Here is a 21,782-nt window from a genome sequence, read left to right as displayed (position 1 = left end):
TTGACTAAAATATATTAAGGAGACATTCTTCTATTGTCATGCTTATCTGGGGGTTCTCAGTGTTGCTTTGCTTGTGTTTAGATATCCTTTTCTTTTTATAGACTTCAGAAATTGCCTGTTATAATTCTATTACATAGATTCTCTGTATCTTCAATTTTTATCTGAGTTTCTTCTACTCTATCGATTATTAGTTTTAATCTTTTGATCATTATCTTAGAGTTCTTAGACATTACAGTCATTCTCTTCCTTCCTCCTATTTGTTATTGTTTGACTAGGGTACTGTATCGACATTGTTACCCATCCCTGCTTTTCTCTCTTCTGCTTGGTTGAGTCTGTTGACAATGGGTGCTTTCCACTGTATTTTTCATTCATAAAGTTTTAATTTCCACAGTTTCTGTTCATTTAGTGTCCTCCCCAGCCCTTAATATTTTTGCTGACTTTCTTTTTCTTGTTTCTGACTTTTTATATACATGGGTGATGGACTCATAGTGTTTTGACTTGGTCCTCAGTGATGCTGTATTCTGAACTGATTTCCTTCCTATCCTGCACCTCTTTGTAATCCTGTTTGAGGTCGTTGACTTTTTTTTTTTTTTTTTTTGATTTATTTATTATGTATACAGTGTTCTGCCTGCATGTATGCCTGCAGGCCAGAAGAAGGTACCAGATCTCATTACAGATGGTTGTGAGCCACCACAGGGTTGCTGGGAATTGAACTCAGGACCTCTGGAAGAACAACCAGTGCTCCTAACCTCTGAGCCATCTCTCCAGCCTCCTTTGAGCATTTTTATTAGTGAATTTAGGAGATCTTCATGCAGCATTACCTCCAATTGAGTACCTTTGAATTCAGTAGTTGAGGAGTATGATCTTTTGTTTATTATGTATTTTATTTATTATGTATATATTTTATTTATTATGTTCTGTCTGCATGTTTGCTTACATGCTAGAAGAGGGCACTAGATCTCATTATAGATGGTTGTGAGCCACCATGTGGTTGCTGGGAATTGAACTCAGGTCCTCTGGAAGAACAGTCAGTGCTCCTAACCTCAGAGCCATCTCTCTAGCTCCCGAGTTATGATCTTTTGGAGACACCATCTTGCCTTGCTTTTTTGGTTTCTTTGTTGCTCTGACACAGCTGATAGTTTGGATATTTGTTCTTTTTGTTTGGGGATGTTTTTACTGGGCATCCTACTCCTGAAAGCTCATACTCCAGTGTCAGTCAGAGAAACTAATGAAGAGCATTAGGTGAAGTTAAAAAATTTGTTTAAATGTGAAAATAATATTATTACAAAGAGGAGAAGAAAAGTACAAGATGTAAAAGTAAAATAAGATGAAAGGAAGGACGTTAATAAAGGTGTGTGTGCTGGTGTTCAGTTCGCATTCTCCTTTTGTTCAGCTGGGACCTCAGCTTCTGGGCTGGGGCCGCCACAGTTGGGCTAGGTCTTCCCTTCTCAGTTAAACTTTGCAGAAACACCTCCTCGACACACTCAGAGGTGTGTTGCCTGGCTCTGAATCTTCTCAAGTTGATGTAAAGATCACATATGTGGTTATCTGGTGTAATCTTAGCACTTTGGCCTCTGATAATTAGCATCACAGATTCTGCATGAGGTGACCCCGTGCCATATTCAGAACAACCAACTTGGCAACTTGATGTGTTGCCAACTCTGTACATTTGTTTTATGTTATCTCTGGTCTGAGTTCAGAGGTGCTCCCAGTCTCTAGGGAACCCTACAACCTGCCCAAGGCCATCTTAGTGATAACAAGGAAAGGTTTACAAATTTATTTCCAAAAGTACAAATATAGGGGTAAAATTTCTTGACCACCTAATCTCAAGATGTCATCAAACATGATTGAACATACATGATACATCAATAAATAAACTGTCACCAAAAGTAAAACATAGAGAAAAGTGATTATATACATTTTTTAGGAGTTTAGTTCTGTTGATTACATATGTTTTATATGTTGCAGATAGATATTTTATAAGAAATGTGGGGCCAACAGATTCATTTCATAAATTTATCAGCATAAAGTCTGGTTGGTTATTCCATCTTGACCTTTGCTGATATTTTTCTTTTAATATATATCCAACACTTCCCTGGGCTTATTTCTCTGAAATTTAGTCAACTGTCAAAACTGAGTTTTCTGTCAAAGCTCTGGCCATACCGTACACTTAAAATACATGCATGATCTCTAAACTTGTGATATGAACTCATTATGTGTATTGATTAAGTGTTTTGTACAGTGTGATGGTTTTAATGAGATGCCCCACATCGTCTTGGACATTTGAATACTTGGTACCCAGTTGGTAGCACTGTTTGGGAAGGTGTAGGTGGTGTGGGCTTGCTGGATGACATATGTTGCTAAGGGTAGTCTTTGAGACTCAGGCCGTTTTTTGTTCACTCTCTCCTTCATGCTTATGATTCAGTATGTGAGCCCTCAATTACCTGCTCCTGCCATGATGGACTCTTAACCCTTTGGAACTGTAAGTCCAAATAAATGTCTCCTTCTGTAAGTGGTGTCTATCATAGCAAAAGAGAAGTAACTAATTCACACGTACTCAGTGTTGTTCTGGTATTGGAAGAAAGGCTCCTACCACTCATGAAACAAACTTTTAGATTTCCTGCATTTGACAGCTTACCATGTATTTTTACAGACATTGACAACAGTGGCTATGTCAGCGACTATGAACTTCAGGACTTGTTTAAGGAGGCAAGTCTTCCTCTTCCTGGGTACAAGGTGCGCGAGATTGTGGAGAAAATTTTAGTGGTTGCCGACAACAACAAAGATGGCAAGATCAGTTTTGAAGAATTTGTGTCCGTAAGTAATCCAATAATACTCTTCTAAGTTATTGATCATTTGCTGCAAGTAGACTTTGGTCTGACCCAGCTGCAGAGGCCAGACAAAGCACTGCCTTCAAAATGATGGTGATGATGCTAATAACAAACACTATTGTGAAAATAACTTCCATGGATCATAGAGCAAAAGAGAACATTGAATGGAAATCCAGTTCAGATAATAGTTGTTCATGCCCGAGAATCACTGTATTTAAGTTGAATATTAATGACCGTTAGCATAATTGAATAGGTCTTCGTAAAATATAAATCTTCTAGTTTTATATTCTTTATCTACTAATTAAATATTTGAGCTCGGGGCCTTGTGAGTACTGTGATGAGCAGAAAGAGACATGGTCCTTGCTTTGTGGTATGGACGGGTGGGGAAGGCAGCATCACACAAATGGATGGAAATGCCAGCTGTGGTGACTGCTGGGGTAGAACAACACAGGCTCCGTGAGCTTGAGGGGAGACTGGAGGACCCAGGGACTCAGGGAAGTCTCCTTCAACCCGTGAAGAGGAGCTGCCATCTGAAGGAAGAAGTTAAATAGGAAAGGAGGGGCAAATAAGATGGGAAGCAGGTAGTGGCAATGTGCCCTGAGACTCTGTGGTATTGGAGATGCTGGATCTCTCAAGCAATGTAAAAGATGATTAGAACAGCCAGAGCTGAGGAAGTGGGATAAGAAATACAGCTGGGGAAGTGAGCAGGAATCTGGTCTTGTAGGGCCATGTCAGATCTTTGTTTTTTATCCTAATCACAACAAGTAGTCTCTGAAGTGGGAAGAATGAAGTGATCTGATTAGATTCGCATAAAAAATCATGGCTGGTATTGCATGGAGAAGTGATTTAATTTAGCCTTGCTGGTGTCTAGAGCCCAGTGAATAGCTGGGAGAAGTTGTCTTTGTAAGCCTCTAGGATTTCCTACAAAGCTGACTTTGTATTTGAACATGGATTGATGTTCAGGCAGCAGTCCGCCTTCACTAAAGTATTTTAAAGTCATCATCTTGCAGTGATTTCTTGGGCTGTAGTATAAAAGACCTTGGCTAGTCAATAATATTTTCAGTGTATCCAGTTTCAGCTCAGTTGTAATGTGCTCCAGTTGTTGGGTTACAAACATTAGTCCAGTTTATATAATGGTAAAATGGCGGAATTATCTGTTTACACAAGTGTTAAGTACGAGGACACCCAATTCATATTATGTTGGTGTTATTTCAAATAAATGCAAGCATTGACTATCCTTCATGTCACTAGAAAATCTTAATTTTACTTGTTTTACATTCCAGCTAATGCAAGAGTTAAAAAGCAAAGATATCAGCAAAACGTTCCGAAAAATAATTAACAAGAGGGAAGGGATTACTGCTATCGGGGGCACGTCATCCATTTCCAGCGAGGGTACCCAGCATTCCTACTCAGGTAATCTACCTCTCCGAATTTTAGTCCTTAATTCACTTACTAAGTGTCACATGTCATCCAGGCTAAGCTGCCACTGTGATTCATACCATCATTTTATATCCACTGGAGGGAGAAAAAAAGCAAAAATTATTGATTTTGCTGTGACATCAGATTTAAATATATCCCAAGTTTAGCATTGCCACCATGAAAAAAATAGCAGAATTACTGAAAGCTGTATGTTCCTACTATATGTCAAGTCAAAGGCACTGGAAACAAAGCAGATGCTGTTTGTATTTCAGCACTGGATGGGTTTAGTTATGATGTCTGCAGTATCTGTGCATACTTGGGAAGTACTGTACCACTTAGCTGGGCCAAGCTTTCATCACCACTTTTGAGCAGGTTTCTCACCATGATGGCAGGCTTGACTTGTAGAGCTGATCGAGGGATGATGGAGAGGCTTATGATAAGGATTTGTTCCTTTCTGTTTTCCAAGAGCAGAGATACTTGATTCTGTTTTCATCGAGCCATCAAGCGGGTAGAGAGTATGTTGCCTGATGTGTCCAATCTGATAGGATCACTGGATCATTTGCTCAGTTTGAAACCCAGAGCAGCATTAACGCTTTTAATAAGCCTTCTGCATGTTAGACAAGAGCCTTGCTCCAGAAACAGCAATTCCGTGTGTGTGTGTGTGTGTGTGTGTGTGTGTGTGTGTGTGTGTGTGTGTGATATGTTTCTAATTCATGAGATTTTAGAAGCAGTTCATAGTTGGAAAGATTTTTTTTTTAAAGATTTATTTACTTATTATGTATACAGCATGTTTGCCTGCAGGCCAGAAGAGGGCACCAGATCTCATTACAGATAGTTATGAGCCACCATGTGGTTGCTGGGAATTGAACTCAGGACCTCTGGAAGAACAGTCAGTGCTCTTAACCTCTGAGCCATCTCTCCAGCCCCAGTTGGAAAGATTTTAACGTCAAACCACATGCATTTTTAAAAATTTATTTATTTTTAGTTTATGTGCACTGGTGTTTTGCCTGCATGTATGCTTGTGTGAGGATGCCAGATCCCCTGGAACTGGAGTTACAGACATTGTGAGCTGCCATATGGGTGCTGGGGATTGAACCCAGGTCCTCTGGAAGAACAGCCAGTGCTCTTAACCACCAAGCCATCTCTCCAGTCCCCCAAACCACATGCATTTTATACTAACTTAAGATGCATACCTTTCTTCTTCCCTTCTAACATGTTGAGTGAAAAAGTGCAATAAATCCCCCTTTCTCCATGTATTAAATCCTTGAGAGTATCTCAGTAGTATTTTAATAGTGTCATTTATTATCTTTTAATAGAAATGAACAAGTACGTTCTTGTAGTGTGATAAATACTGTGAAGTTTGCCTACCAAGATTTTCTGTTTTCAGAGGAAGAAAAAGTAGCTTTTGTGAACTGGATAAACAAAGCTCTAGAGAATGACCCAGACTGTAACCATCTTCTGCCCATGAACCCCAACGATGGCAGCCTTTTCAAATCGCTTGCAGATGGCATCCTTCTTTGGTGAGTTGAACATCTAGTCATAGGAGCCGTGTGCTCTCACTGCCCCCATGGTGAGGATTCCCTGAGCACTGCAATCTGGAAGATCTGTTTTCTTTGGAGTTAGTAATGATTGTCTAGAAATTTAAGTACTGTGTACTTTTCAGAATTTCCCCCATAATATAATATTTTATTTTATAGTGTCTTTTTTATCTGTTACCATGATACTGCCAGGAAGCTTCTGAACCCTTTAATGCATTGCAAAATGGTGATGTGGTTTCTTTTCACTCCTCCATAAAAGAGTGCTGTCGGGGTCAGGAGCCTGAGGAGACGGAGGAAGATACTCCTTCATTAAACCTGAACGAAACAGTATTTTATTGCAGCCTTGGCTCTTTTCAGTCCGTTTTGCTTCCTACACTGTAAACTTTCTGAGAGTGCATTTCTCTCTGTCATGTATACCACATGTATATAGTCACAGCACACTTCTTTCTGAAAACATTTTAAATTCGATTTCTTCCGTGTGTGTGTGTGTGTGTGTGTGTGTGTGTGTGTGTGTGTGTGTGTCTGTGTCTGTGTCTGTGTGCGCACGCGCGCCCCCATGCTTGATGCTTGCGGAGGACAGAAGAAGGAATCAGATCCCTGAAACTGTAGTTATGTATGCTCGTGAACCACCTTGTGGGTGCTGGGAATTGAACTCTGGTCCTCTGCAAGACCAGGAAGTGCTCTTACCTGCTGAGCCATCTTTTCATCACTAAGTCCCAGCATACATCTTCTTACAACACAGGTGTCTTTAAAGTTTTTTTAATTAAAAAATATATAGTACACTTCCAAAGTAGAAAACATATCACAAATACACATATCCCCTGTTGTTAATTCAGTGCCATGGCTTATTTTTCTTCAGTGTTAATGTTATTGTTTGTGTGTATGTTTACTTAAAAAGGAAACAAAATCCCCAAACCTACCCACAAGTATAGGAAATCGGTATCTATAAAATATACCTATTCCAGGCCAGCCTGGAATACAGAGCTAGTTCCAGGACAGGCTCCAAAGCTACATAGAGAAACCCTGTCTTGAAAAGCCACTCCAACAAAATAAATAAATATACATCAGCCTCCATTTATAACTTTTTGTCTCTTCCTTCAACTTGTAGAAAATGTCTATGAATCAAATCTATACTTTCTATGTTAGTTTTCAAAGATAAACAGTATTCTGAGCCATAGAGACAAAATCCATATTCTTTCTTTTTAAAATGTCTAAATTATTGAAGTCTTCAATCAAGGGTTCTGTTCTTTCACTACTGAGACAACAGTCTCTTGATTTCTGTGAAAGTAGGCTGTTTCAGAATTTGTTTAAATTTTAGGACGCCAATATTAATGACCACCTGGTGAAGACTCATATCAGAAAGCACAGGTGGTTACTGTGGAGAGAGCAGGTGTGCTTCAGGACAGGTGCAGAAAGCGCAGGTGGATGCTGTGGAGAGATCAGGTGTGCTTCAGGACAGATGCAGAAAGTGCAGGTGGATGCTGTGGAGAGAGCAGGTGTGCTTCAGGACAGATGCAGAAAGTGCAGGTGGTTACTGTGGAGAGTGCAGGTGTGCTTCAGGACAGGTGCAGAAAGCACAGGTGGATGCTGTGGAGAGAGCAGGTGTGCTTCAGAACAGATGCAGAAAGTGCAGGTGGATGCTGTGGAGAGAGCAGGTGTGCTTCAGGACAGGGACTATGTTGGAGGTTTTCCGTTGAAGCTCCTGACATGAACTGTACCTCAATAAAATAGAAGGGCTACTTACTGTTCCTCTTCAAAAGTGACTAATCTGACTGCTTGCCCCAGTGCATTAACATTTCTAGGAATTTTCCTCTAAATGAGTCCTGCTTTCTCCTCAGCAAAATGATCAACTTATCTGAACCTGATACGATTGATGAAAGAGCCATCAATAAGAAGAAGCTCACTCCATTCACAGTTTCTGTGAGTACTCTGGCTGCTAATATGAGACTGGGCCAAAACACATCTAGTGCTGTTGGGAACGTGAAGAAAATTTGCCATTTAAAACAATTTTCAGTGTTGTGAATCGAACCCAGGGCCTCTTGATTGCAAGGCAAGTGTTCTGCCAATTGAGCCATAGTCTTGCTCACCCCCCCCCTTTTTTTTTTTTTGGTTTTTCAAGACAGGGTTTCTCTGTATAGTTTGGCTTTTCTGGATCTCTCTTTGTAGACCAGGCTGGCCTCGAACTCAGAGAGATCCACCTGCCTCTGCCTTCTGAGTGCTGGGCCACCATGCCTGGCTAGCCCTGCCCATTATTTTTTATTAAATAAAAAATCAACTGTGTTTTATAATAAAATAAATTAAGATTTTAAGTAGTTTGGATGTTTCTTTATTGAAGTTAATAGTATTCAACTTACATTACACTTGTTCTTTTATTGATGATCGTTTATTTGATGCCAGTGTCTATTCATTTTCCTTCCTCCCTCTTTCCTTTCCACCTTCCATCCTCTCCTCCTTATCCCGACTCCTTTCTTTTCTTTTACACTGAAGATTGTGCATAGGGCACACAGCATGCTAACCCAATCAAGAGTTACATGTTGAAAGAGAACACTGTGAGCTGGGATCGGTGAGCTGGGAATGGTGGCGCACGCCTTTAATCTCAGCACTCGGGAGGCAGAGGCAGGCGGATCTCTGTGAATTCAAGGCCAGCCTGGTCTACAGAGTGAGTTCTAGGGCAGCCAGGGCTACACAGAGAAAACCTGTATTGAAAAACTAAATGAGAGAGAGGGGGGGGGGGAAAGAAAGAAAGAAAGAAAGAAAGAAAGAAAGAAAGAAAGAAAGGAAGGAAGGAAGGAAGGAAGGAAGGAAGAAAGAAAGAAAGAAAGAAAGAAAGAAAGAAAGAAAGAAAGAAAGAACGAACTTTGTGCAGTAAGGTCACGTTTTACTAGTTCCATAAAGTGTTTATTCTTCCTGTACTAATGGTTCTTTAGAGGCTTTATCAAAGTCTGAATTTATAGATGCCAATTTCCCCTTCCAAAATTGCTAAGCATAATAATTAATATTCACCAAGTATTTTGTTTAAAATTTATCACATGGGGCTAAGCATTATGGTGCATACTTTCTTTTTTAAAAAAACTTATTTATTATGTATACAGTGTTCTGCCTGCCTGCATGTCTGCACGGCAGAAGAGAGCACCAGATCTCATTACAGATGGTTGTGAGCCACCATGTGGTTACTGGGAATTGAACTCAGGACCTCTGGAAGAGCTGCCAATGCCCTTAACCTCTGAGCTATCTCTCCAGCCCATGGTGCATACTTTCAATCTCAGCACTCAAAGGGCAGAAGCAGGTGGATCTCTGAGTTCCAGGCCAGCCAGCATGACATAGAGATCTTGTCTCAAAACCAACCAACTAAACAAAGAAAGAACAATAACAAATGCATTATGTGAATTATTCCCTGACTCTTCCTGAAGTTTCATAATGAGGTATATAGACTATGATTTTGCAGATCAGCAGTGTGCAATCCTTGATTTTGCTAAAATTGTGTTACATTCTGTCTAAAGGAAGCGATGAGCTTATCGCAGTGACACAGCTGTTTTTGGAACTGGAAAGGCGTTCCCCATTATTGTCATCCTTGAGAAATGGAAAACTGGGTGCTGAGCAGGAGGCTTTCCTGCCCCTTCCTTGATAACAGGCCAATGATGTTGTATCCACTACTAGAAATACCATTCTAGAAGACTGTTTCCAACATGGTCGCCAAAAGATTATTTTCTCTCACATTTTGTGACAGACTTTTCAGTTAATGAGCATAAATACTGGAAATGTTCACACTTGCCTTCTGCTTTAGAGTCGTACGTTTTTATGGCACTGAACCTGGAATTCAGTCTTTCCTGTGTTTTTGTAAACTTACTGTTTGTTCTTCCTGTACACGTGTGTGAAGTACATTAAGTAACATAAAATACTCTGTATGTCATAGTAGCCCCAGAATGGAGCTGAGGGGCTAAATATCATATAGTTTTGTTTTTAGAGGATTATTTTTCCTATGCAATTATTAGTCTAAGCTTTTAGGATGCTTGAGAATAGTGATGTAAAAATGAGACAAGTGTGGGAACTTTGGGAAAAGTATTACCGTGGATGTTAAATCTGCCTTGGTTGTTTGAGATTTTAGAGTCTAGAGCAGAAGCTGTATTCTAGAGAATTACTGTTGGGGTGCTGGTGCACTCTGGAGTGTGAGGAAGAGGATAACAGGTTTGGGGACTGTCTAGGTTACACTGAGACCCACCTTCAACAAACCAATAAAACAAGTGCTACTACTAGTTTCCCCTGTCCCCCCAAAAAAGCAAATTTATTTGTTTCATTAGACAAGATTGTGATACTACCTTTCCCACCTTATGACAGTGCGTTTATGTGATGCCATGCTTCCTGAAGCATGGAGGATGACAGTGATGTATGGTGGATATAAAACTAACACGCTCGTATTACCATCAAAACCTGTTGATAGACCAACAACTGGGTTTGCAGCTTCTTGAAATAAGAGGAAATCCCCATCTACAAAGCCTTTATAGTGTCTTGGACCTGGGAGGGTGAAGGCTGAATCTGAGGATTTGTGTATGGTTTAAGATGTAGGAAGTGGGGAGAGGATCCTGATTCAGACTGGATAAAGGTATCAATATGACAATGTGAGACTTATAGGCAGAAGCAATGGGGAAGTTCTGAAGTGAGAAATCAAAAGATTCTTAGCTCTAAGGAGATCTTTTTAATAGATCTTTTAGGCAGTGCCTATGGAAAAGAATCTTGGAAGAAAAAAAAATCACATTAATGAAGACAGAGGACCAGTCAGTTCATGCCTGTGGAGTGGAGCAGATGCCATGCCTATGTAGACAAAGTGGGGTGGGGGGTCAGTGTCCAGACCGAGAACAGTAGTAAAAAGTTGTGACTCTTAGTAATGACTACAATCAATTTAATGTGCTTGCATACTTCTTTTGAACACAACTTCATGGTGTCAACAAATATGGAATGTGTTATTGTAAAATTAAGTTTGTTGTAATCATTGCAAACCCAGTTCTTCCCCCTTGCTGATGCCTTCTGGGGAGTCACAAGTCAACAAGCATTCTTTATACTCTGGAAAGAGAAGCTAGGAAACCATCAGTGGTCAAGCCTAAATTTGCAGAGAGGATGTGTCTTGAAAACTGTATTGATCTGACGTTGGGTGTTTAAAAGCATCCGAAGCTATTAAATGTTTTATAAGCCTCCAGTTACTGTATTTGCCAGGTACTGGGAGCACTTCCAGCTTTGTTTGAAGCGATTTATGAGGTTCTAAAGGTGTTGAAGGGTTTTCTTGTTCTGCTGGTGCCTTGGGGAGAACTATACTGGCAAGAACTTTCATTATTACAAACACAATTCCAAACCCTGACTCTAATCACTAGTCGTTCCTTGGGATATTTAGTAGATGACTTGGAGCTGGCAAGGTCAATTATGGCCATGTGTTATAGCAGGAAGCCACTGAAATACTCCACTCTAAAACCCCTATGTTGTTACCAGCACATAATGAAGTTGTTGCTGCTGCCATATGGCAGTATCTCTGGAAAGCATGAGACTGAACCTTGGTGTAGCTTATCAGATCTCGCTTTGTTCATCTTAAGGTCTATCTTAGGAGTTACTTGAAAAATTCCCTGAATTTGAAACCTCATTGCACATCTGATTCTTGAAAGAAATGCTTCTAAATAGAGACTTTATAAAGATAAAGATTCCTTGCCCAACCCTAATAAACTAGTAATGCTGAACTTTCTAAAGGAAAATTCCAGTAGAATATGTTCAAAAGTGAAATATTATATAAATGTATTAATAATTTCCTTTGTGCATATGCAATGTAAACCATAAGAATCCAGGAAAGGGGTGGCCAATTTTGTATGTGGAGACTCTTCAGAGGAGGAGATGTGTTTAAGGTAATGAGTGGGCATGCAATGTTGAGAGTGACATACACCAAGGAAAGAGGCTTTCTCCACACAGGTGAAAATGAGGCCACAGTCGGTTCCTGAAAGCTTCTCACTGGCCTACTAAGTATTCAAACTTGACCATCTCCTTTCCCTCCATGCCTTGTTCACTCCTACCCATTCATCTGTTTACTCAGTAAATGTTTATTGGGTACATAACTCATGCCTGGTGGCTTGGGGAAAGACTCCAATAGATCAAAGCTTTTTCTGTTAAAGGGCTCACACTTAACTGGTACAGGGAGTGGGATTCTGAGGTAGAATGTTGGCCTAGCATGAGTGAATGCCAGTGTTTAAACCCTAGCACTGAAAAAATATAAAATAATTCTCAACTGGAGGAGCTGTAACAAGAAGCAATTAGGTATATTAATATTGCATTGCATTACCTTGTTCATGTGAATGGGTCTGAGGATTGTTTTGTCTTTTTTGTTCGTTTGTTGCTTTGGTTTTTGAGACAATAACTCATGTCAATCAGCAGGTCTTGACCTTGCTTTGTAGCTAAGGCTGGCCTTGAACTCCTCTTGTCTCTACTTCCCAAGTATTAGATTGCAGGCATGTACCACCTTGCTTGGCTGGTAATATTTAATATTTTAGAGAGAAAGGAGTAAAATCGGGAAGAGTACAGTGTGTGTGAGGTGATGCTGTTTTGTGTAGGATGTTCGGAGAAGAATGCACATTAGATGTGTTTGAGCAGAATTTTCAAGCAACTGGGTAGACCAGCAAGACGGCTCATCAGGTAAAGGTGCTTGCCGCCAAGCCTGACTAACTGAAATGGATCTTCCACATAGTGAGAGGAGAGGACTGACTCAGAATCACAGGTCCTGTACAGTTTGAGTAGAGAGAGCAAGAAAGTACCAGAGCGATGGAGAATGAGGGAATGTGAGTAATGGTGCTGACGGGAAACGTATGAAAGGTTTTAAACCCGATGATTAGCCTCGATCTGTATTTCTTTGGGACAACTGATATTAGAGCTCTGCTGACAACAGGGTGGGCAGGGGAAATGTGAGATTGGCCATTCAAAAACAGGAGAAAGATACGGTTTTAGAGGTAAATACCTCTGATTATTGATAGAAATTGGTACCTGGCTGTGGAAGGCCAGGAGGAGCAAAGGCCCTGCTTGGGCTTCTGGCTTGGGAAGAAAGGCAGCAAGATTAAAGCTTTTACCCAGCAACCGAGACAGTAGGTCAGTGAGAACTGACGTTAACAGGGACGGTAGGAAGATTGGGGAAGAATGGCAAGCAAAACAGTATTCTGGACGTTTTGAGTTTGAGGTGCATTTAGAATGCACAGCAGTTATAACCAAGAGGATGTACAGCCACAGAGCTTGAAGAGGGTGCTTGCAGAGGGTGTGGACTAAAGATGGAGCTCTGACATTCGTTGGCCTGTCTACATGACAGTTCACCATGTGAATTTTACCACTACTAGTCATAGTCTAGTTTTGTAAATATTACGTTTAAAAATCTGAATTTTCTTTCCAATCACTTGTTACAACTGTGGATAAGACTTTAGAAATATTTCCTCACTTGTGTATTTCTTTTGGCAATTCAGGAAAATCTGAACCTAGCCCTGAATTCTGCCTCGGCCATTGGCTGTACTGTGGTCAACATTGGTGCACAGGACCTCAAAGAGGGGAAGCCTCACTTGGTCTTGGGGCTGCTCTGGCAGATCATCAAGGTCGGTCTTTTTGCTGATATCGAGATTTCTAGGAATGAAGGTAAGATCACCAACTACATTACTCTTCAGGTGTAGACAGCCCCTGAAGGAAGCGCTGACATCTCCATGTTTCCCTCTTAGCCTTGATTGCATTGCTAAGTGAAGGGGAGGAGCTAGAGGAGCTGATGAAGCTTACTCCTGAGGAGTTGCTGCTGCGCTGGGTGAACTACCATCTGACCAACGCAGGGTGGCGCACCATCAACAACTTCAGCCAGGACATTAAGGTTTAGATTTTTGAAAAATTATATTCTTCTTCTTCTTATTTTGATGGGGAGCATATGTCCCAATATGTGTGTGGCAGCCAGAAGACAAACTGTGGGAGTTGATTCTCTCCCACCACGTGTGTCCTGCCTCTGGAACTCGGGACACCAGGCTTCCGAGTGCAGCAAGTACATGACCCACCGAGCCATCTCACTGGCTCAGGGGTTAGATTTTAACATTCAGATTTTTTACAATGAAATAGGGGTGTGGGCTATAAGAAATAGGGGGTTCAGACTTAAATCTGAATCCACAAAGATGCTTGGGATGAAAGATGAGGGTTTATCTTTTCCTGTCTGAGTTAGATACTTCCAATTAAATTCACAAAAATCTTTTAAAATAATACACTGATTTATTGACTTTTAAAAATAAGACTTAACCACTGGCTGTGAGATTAAGGGGACGCTAGCTTTAACAGATGGAAGCGTTTTCCCCCGTCACTGGCCCACTGGATTATAATGAACTAGGAATTACTGCATCTGTTTGTTGGACTGGAGCCCTGTGGGTTCGGCTCTCTTCCTCCCATTTTGCTAATAAGCAGCTAGTAGAAAGTCAAATTGTCTGAGGTTGTGGGATCAGTTGACTATGGCATCTTATGGTGTGTCTCCTAACCGGAGGAGCTTGGAAACACTTTCCTCTCTATTGCAGGACCTTGTGGAGGAAACTGTAACATCCACTTCCACTTCCCAGTAACTTTCCCGAGGTCATGCTGGCATGGGCCCTGCCAAACTGCAACCCTGTGACTTTTCTTCCCTTTGATTTATTTTTTCCAAAATGAGCTAGAAAAAAAAAATAGAATAGTGCTGTCTTTTATTCATATTTCCTCTTTAAATATAACTTCAGTCATATTTTGCCACTATGGTGACATAGTTTTCTCTGCTTTTGGGCATTAACTACTGTTTTCAAAGCTTATTAGTCTGAATCTCCTTAAAATTCTGTTCAGTTCATTCAGATACTTATGAAGACTTTCCTGACATTACACCGGCATGGCAGTGTGAAGGCTGGCTTTTGAGAAGTTGACCAATTAGACCTAGCAAACTATGCAGACTATACTGGCTTAAAACAATGATTTGGTATTCCTCATAATTTTGTACGCTGATGGCTCTACTCTACATTTGTCTTCTGGCTGGGATCAGTTGTCAGTTTGTCTGATCTGAAAAACACACAAAGGCATTGGTCCTGTGTCTCGACACTCTTCTGCCAGGCCGTTCCATATGGCTAGCTTGGGCTTCCCCACACTCTGAGAATATCAGATAGTTGGACATTTTAGGTAGAGGTTAACTTCAAGAGGGAGGAACCAGAGGCTCCTTGGGATTTGGAGCTTGAAATCCCCAGAATATTCACAGTGTTCTGTGTGAATAGCCAGGCCAGCCTAAATAAGAAGGAAGGGAAATGGCCTCTGCCTCCTGCTGTTTGTTTGGAGAAAAAATATAGCAGCCATCTTTGGAGATAACTAAATTAGATGATGTAATCTAACAAGGTCACATGTATAGAGATGGGAAGGGTGCAGTATAATTTAGGGGAGGCATTGGTTTGGTCTAGAGAGGCCAGCGAAGTCTTTCCAGAGTAAATGCTTGACTTGAGCCTAGACGACTCTGATGCTTGGGGATGTAGACACATGGAATAGGTAAGGGGAGGGGCTTCCAGGTATAGGGGACAGCATTGCTAGGAGCTCCGGGGTATAAGAGCATTACTAGAAGCCGGAAGTATAAAGTAGTATTGTGTGTTCAGGAATGGCTGGGTAATGATGCACTAAGGTGTTTAATGCACTGTTTTGTTTTGAGATGAGAACACTTTTCACCTAAACTTATTTCATGTTTTATTCATTTAAAAATGCTATTGTCTTTTTTTTTTTTCTTGAAGGACTCAAAAGCCTATTTTCATCTGCTTAATCAGATTGCTCCTAAAGGTGACCGAGATGGTGAACCTGCCATTGCCATTGATCTATCAGGATTTAATGTAAGTGATTTTTCTAAAACTAGTTTTATACTGTAGCAATAGTACACACGATAGAACAATGGTCATTTCTGAGTGTATAGTTCAGTGCTATTCAGTCATCCACAGTTCTTTGTAACCATCACTACAGTCTTTCTCAAGGGCTTCTCTTCATCTCGTTGTGAAACTGTTCCCATCCAACAGTAACCATCCACTCCCCCAACTCCTCCTGACTCATCTGTTCTACTTTTTTAACTCTGAATTTGAGTAGTGAGGGCAGCGATTTATAGCATAACACACTCTCTCTTTCTCCCCTCCTCCCTCCCCCTCTTCCTTTCTTCTTCCTTCTCTTCCTGCCCTCTGAACACCATGGAAGTTCCTGGTACCTTTAGAGGCCAGAAGAGGGCGTTGGATGCCCTGGAACCAGAGTTACAGATAGTTGTAACCTCCGTGTAGGAGCTGGGAACTGAACACAGGTCCTCTAGAAGAACAGCTGGTGCTCTTAATCTCTGAGCCATCTCTCTAGCCGCCCCCCCCCCCAGAGACCTTAAAGTATTTAAAATAAAATGGGAGGTTGATTTGTAATTATTTCACATTCTGCTATTATTTGATGCACTTGTGGAAATACAATTCCTTGTAAATAGTATAGCTAAAAAATTATGTCAGTAAAAGTTTGATATTGACCATTTTTGCTTTGTTTCCTTGTTTAGGAGAAAAACGACCTGAAGCGTGCTGGATTCATGCTTCAGGAAGCAGATAAGCTTGGCTGCAGGCAGTTTGTTACTCCTGCAGATGTGGTTTCAGGAAACCCCAAGCTAAATCTAGCCTTTGTAGCGAATCTCTTTAACACATACCCATGCCTACACAAGCCTGAGAATAATGACATTGATATCAATTTATTGGAAGGTACGTTCTTTCTGCCTTGAGTTGACTTACTGCGTTTCTTTTGTGGTACTGTCCTATTTCACTGTCCTGGGTAGGGGACTGTGGTGGGAGATGCAGTTGTGTGTGTGTATGTGTGTGTGTGTGTGTGTGTGTGTGTGTGTGTGTGTGTACGTGTGCAGTCACAGAAAGTTCAAGTTACAAGATGTGACTGCTGGGTTTGTTGTGAGAAAATGCCAAGTAACTCTTACTAACCTGCCATGTCTCCAGAAGAGTTACATGAAAACTATCAGTCATTTAAAGGATTCTCACAAATGATCTGTGACATAGCTCTGCCACCAATATAGAAAATGAATTATCTATTAGGAGAAGTCATTCTTGATAGCATTTTTGCCTTTGAAACAAGTTTGACTTTATTAGTGTTCTTTTTAATGTTTTTAGAGTATATGAAAAAGTATCATATTCATTAATTATTGTGTATAGGTGGTTGTTATCTGTCTCATAATATAATACTTTCCTGTTTTGCTTCATGAAATGCAGATTTGACCCCTCCTAATGTAGGTACTGTATTTAGTACTTTTCTATATTCTATAAATATATTCATTCTGAATTTTCCTTTTATTAGTGGCATTTATACTTTCCATCTGGGTTGATATTTATTGTTTTGCATTTTCATGCTATGTTGTCTTAATATACCTTTAAAATCCTTTAAAATGAGTGACTACAAGCAAGAAATGCAAATGAAATTATTAAGTAGAGCAAGGCTTTGATTATGTACACTCTACCTAATTTGCCTTCTTTAACAATGGGATATTGTGGTAAACATATTAGAAACTAGTTTTGACAATTAGACTTCATAATTTGAAGATGTAAAGTCTTTACCTCTCTCCTATGAGAAATCTTAATTTTTTATCTGTCTTTGAAAGGATTTATTTATAGTTTACAACATAATTTGTCTCATATTATTTATGTTGCATATTCTAAATGTCATTGACACTTACAATATATGAATTGTCTTAAAGACAAAAAACATCCTCAATAACTAGTTCTTTCTCCTCATCTCTGTCACCCAGACTCTCTTCCACTTTCTCCCATTTTCACACCCTCAGCCACGTGGACACCATTAACACGAAAACGAAGAGTCAAAACAGTGGCAGCCTTGTTGGCTGTCTGAGGGAGAGCTAACCCGAAGGCTTAGGTGCCCTGCTTTGGGAAATGAGAATTGAATGTTACAGAGTGCCCTCTTGGCAGACTGTTCTTGCTGTCCTCCCCAGTGAGAGAGAGGGGGTCAGTCAGTCTTTCTTCTTGGGCTGCCACAGCTAGAGTTCCAGTGTCCTACCCCTTCAGCATTCCAGCATCACAAGGCCTGGATCTCAGTGAAAGGGAGTTTGAGCTAGATGTTTAATCTACTGCACTCTGTGAGAGCCCTGCCAAATGAGGACTGTATTCCTCACAAAGATACATAATTGAGAAGGGAAATGTCAAAAACGGAGATTTCCTTTTTTTAAGCAAAGAAAAAAAATGAGGGACAGAAAAACTAGAACTTTAAAAATTAAGTCAAAAAGGAAAACTTTTGTTTTTGAGTCTGGAAAACTTCAAAATCCCTCTGTGTCTTACAACAGAAGGCATTGTTTAGAGTGGCATATTAAAAATGATCTGCTTTTTATAGTCACTGAATTCTTTGCTAAATGCCTTTTCCAGCTTGCTCGCTCTCCTCTGTCATGTGTGGGCTCCTATGCCAGTGTTCAGCATGCTTTTGAGAGTTTTCAGTGTGAACACAGTTGCTACATATTTCCTCGAGTATTCCCTATCCTTGTTAGGATACTGTGGGAAATATTTACCAATCATCTTTCTCTAGAACATATGTATGTTCTGACACAGCTACCAGTAATGTATTTGACTCTGGCTGTCATTGGATTATTTTCCTCTGTAAATTTGTTTTTTACAGATCCTTATGAAATTTTAGCTTTGAACTTATCACACTCCCAAATTCATATATTAGTAGGTCTCATTGGCAGAGGATTTTGTCTAGAGGGAACTAATGAAATTTAAAGGCCCAGTTAAACGTTAAGCCTTCGTATCAAATTGTGCCAAACACCTAAGCTGCATACAGAGAGAACTATCTGAGAATTCATTTGTGGTGATAGAAAATAAGTAGACCATAAAATTTGAAAGACTTTGTTCAAATCATGGTTCCACCATTTACTATCTGAGTAACACAAGTGAGCTTTGGCTTTCTTGTATATAGAAAACACAAGCCATAATATTTACTCTGAAGAGTCACAGAAAAGGTTTAACCTGATAATGAATAAAAGCATTTAATCGGTAGTATGTGCTTATTAATGGTTAGGGTGGGAGGAGGAAAGCATATTCAGTGGGTGTTGAGTATGTTATTTCTCTTCCTGTCTTCTTAATAATGTAGTTTTAAAATATACTTGTTTTATTAAAACTTTTGCCAATTTGACTTGCAAATGAAAATATTTTATAGTGCTATCGAGTAATTAGAAATTAAGATTTTTTTTTTTTAGTTACACAATTGCTTTAGTTGTCTGCAATCTCAAAGCATTTTCTAGTCTGCAATACATATGTTTTTGAAATGCTTTATGTGGCTCCTGCACAAATGCGTAGTACTTCTAGCTTTGAGCATCTACTTACCAAGTGACTCTAGGTAAATAAATGCTCACTTAGAAGATCTATTTTACTTTCCATGTGTTAAAAATCAAAATAACACAATTAGTTGAACAGAAAAAAAAATACAAATCTCTAAAACTTATAACAGTTTCCAAACTTTTAAATGTAAGTTTAATGTCTTTTCAAATAACCATTATAACAATAGTTTCAGTAGACTTTGAGTGTTTTAATAAAAAATTGTGACACTCTGATCTTTTGTAATTTAAAAACATAATTTGGATTTTACTAGCTAGAAACAATGTAAACATTTCCTAAGTATTGGGGGGAAAATGTATCTTGATATGGTATCAGTAAGTTAGAGAAAGAAGTCACATGTATCAAACAGTGAACATAATGTGCTTATGTTTATGCCATGTTGGAAGCAGTTCAGGGATTTAATTTTCACCACTTAGTTTGACTTGACTCTTTTAATAAAAGTTTTCCCACATAGATTGTTTATTATAAAGTAGTGTAGCAGATATGACAGACCGATTAGTTACTTTTTGAGATTAGAAGGGATAGAATTTAAACAAGAAATTATTTGGTTAATAAATCTAGAATTATATAGATTCTGGTAACTGTTAGGTAATAGCATTGAAAATCTACATGGAAATAGGGCGAACGGTTTATTTACTGAAATTTGATGGAAATAAATGGAATCCTTTAGGTTCATACTCTCTGTGGAACCTTATTTGAAGTTGACCGTAGAGATGACTAAGCATGAGTCCTGTTGTTTAGGTGGTTATGGATTCCTATGCCAAATGGCACTGCATTTCTCTCATAGACCAAAGTCTAGAGTGACCTACACTGCCTTGTGCATTAGAAGTGATGAGAAATAGAAATGTTAAGAAGCATTAAGGTTCTAACTTTAGAGAGTTTGGTGATAAGATACAGTCTGAGTTATTTTATTGTCCCTCCCCTCCGACCCCCACTTTGTCAAAGAGTAAGACATGATGGAATCACTTAGAACATTTGCTGTCAGTAGATTTCATAAGGCAGATATGGCAGGGAGAGCTCACATCTCTCCCCGACTTGTGCATACCATTCTCATGTTATTTTTTAAAAAACAGATGGTATACACCCAGGGAGACAGGCTAAGCAGAAATACCTGTTGAGTTATCCTCTTGAGGTGGTTTTTGGGACCCAGTAACTTACAGTGATGAAATATATCTCAGAACAAAATGAAATGCTGTGGTGATCTGTGTTCCTCGTGAATTTTCAACAGTAGCAATCTAAAGTGACTCAGAAAGCTGGAAAATGTTGATACCCCTCACTGCATATTTTTTATATCACCTGAAATCTTCTCTTACCTTCATTATTCGGAAAGTTAGATTTGTGTGTCCAGGAAGATTCCTGTGTAACTAAAATGTACCCAAATGTAGAAAGGCTGCATTTGAGAAAGATAGAATTTTCTAGTCTGTTTACTGTGCTGTTTGTTACCTTCCCTGCTAAAAGACTGGCTTTATGTCTGGCTGAATCAGGTTATAACTTTATGCTACTTAAATTGCTACTATCTGTTGCATCTCTGGACAGAAAAACCTGTCCAGTAGTACTTCATTAGACCTCAAACAAGAGAATCTAGATGGAGAGAACAAAGGGAGGCTTCCTGGATAGTCGGGATGAGAACTATTTTCCCCTTAAAGAAATTATGCCAGACAGAGTGGCCAGTTTACCCCTACCAGAACGCTTTAAGAATAGTTCTTAGTCACTTTGGCCTGAGTCATCATTTGGGCTTCTGTCTACCCTAGGAGAGAGTAAGGAAGAGAGGACGTTTCGGAACTGGATGAATTCACTGGGGGTCAACCCATACATCAACCATCTGTACAGGTAAAACAGCCGACTGTGTTTCAGCCTGGCCATCATAATCTAACTAAAGTCTCCCCTCTAGGTATGTTTACATGAGGATGTTTTCTCAAACCACAAGAATTTAGTCAACATTTGCTGTTGTCCTAGCTGAGGATTTCTGTCCCCTGCTATTTATTAAAATATTAATTAAAATTGAAACCAGCATTGCCTTATTTATTAACTATTATCTTAATAGACATTTAGAAACAAAAGTCTATTCATTTCCAGCTGGATGAAAAGATGTACAGCGATCAGACTAGTGCTTTTCTTACAGGAACAGGGCAGCTGAGACTCCAGCATTGGAGAAAAAGGTGATTAGATGTTTATGGATTCATTTGAAAGGATGTCTATAGTATGTTATTGAGAATAAACCAGCAGTAGGCCTAAGAATGATCTGGTTTAGTTTCAAATTGACTATATATAAATTTGTAAATGAATTCTTAAAGTCTTGAGAAGTATATACCAAATTATATAAATCTAAATAATAGGAATAGAGAATATTTTAATATGGGTTGGTCTTATTTTCTAACAGTGAACATGTATTTTCTTATCATTAATGACTAAACATTTTTTAAATTGAGATGTACTTATTTTTCTTTAAATATATGTTTTTATTAAATTATTTTATTTATTTTATATACCAATCACAGTTTCCTCTCCCTCCTGTTCCCTCCCCCCACCTCCTTTCTACCACCCCACATGCACTCCCCAGAAAGGGTCAGGCCTGCCATAGGAGTCAACAAAGCATGGCATATCAAGTTGAG

General features: G+C 39.5%; 1 protein-coding gene across 4 annotated transcripts in view; it reads left to right on the top strand.

Annotated features, from left to right (window-relative positions):
* The window catches only part of Pls1 (plastin 1), a 96,482-nt gene that overhangs the window by 59,762 nt on the left and 14,938 nt on the right, over nucleotides 1-21,782 (top strand). For 3 of the 4 annotated variants that reach the window (XM_036194357.1, XM_036194356.1, XM_036194355.1), the window contains exons 3-12: nucleotides 2,654-2,817; nucleotides 4,115-4,244; nucleotides 5,638-5,770; nucleotides 7,627-7,708; nucleotides 13,264-13,429; nucleotides 13,510-13,652; nucleotides 15,550-15,645; nucleotides 16,332-16,527; nucleotides 17,044-17,064; nucleotides 20,922-21,000. In XM_036194357.1, coding sequence (XP_036050250.1) covers nucleotides 2,654-2,817; nucleotides 4,115-4,244; nucleotides 5,638-5,770; nucleotides 7,627-7,708; nucleotides 13,264-13,429; nucleotides 13,510-13,652; nucleotides 15,550-15,645; nucleotides 16,332-16,527; nucleotides 17,044-17,064; nucleotides 20,922-21,000 — 1,210 coding nt within the window. The remainder of the gene's footprint in view (nucleotides 1-2,653; nucleotides 2,818-4,114; nucleotides 4,245-5,637; nucleotides 5,771-7,626; nucleotides 7,709-13,263; nucleotides 13,430-13,509; nucleotides 13,653-15,549; nucleotides 15,646-16,331; nucleotides 16,528-17,043; nucleotides 17,065-20,921; nucleotides 21,001-21,782) is intronic. The other variant, XM_036194354.1, reaches the window with a different exon arrangement.

This window comes from Onychomys torridus, chromosome 7 (assembly GCF_903995425.1).
Source record: "Onychomys torridus chromosome 7, mOncTor1.1, whole genome shotgun sequence".
Taxonomy (NCBI): Eukaryota; Metazoa; Chordata; class Mammalia; order Rodentia; family Cricetidae; genus Onychomys; species Onychomys torridus.
Note: the sequence above shows the minus strand (reverse complement) of the source record. Positions and strands in the feature narration are given on the sequence as shown.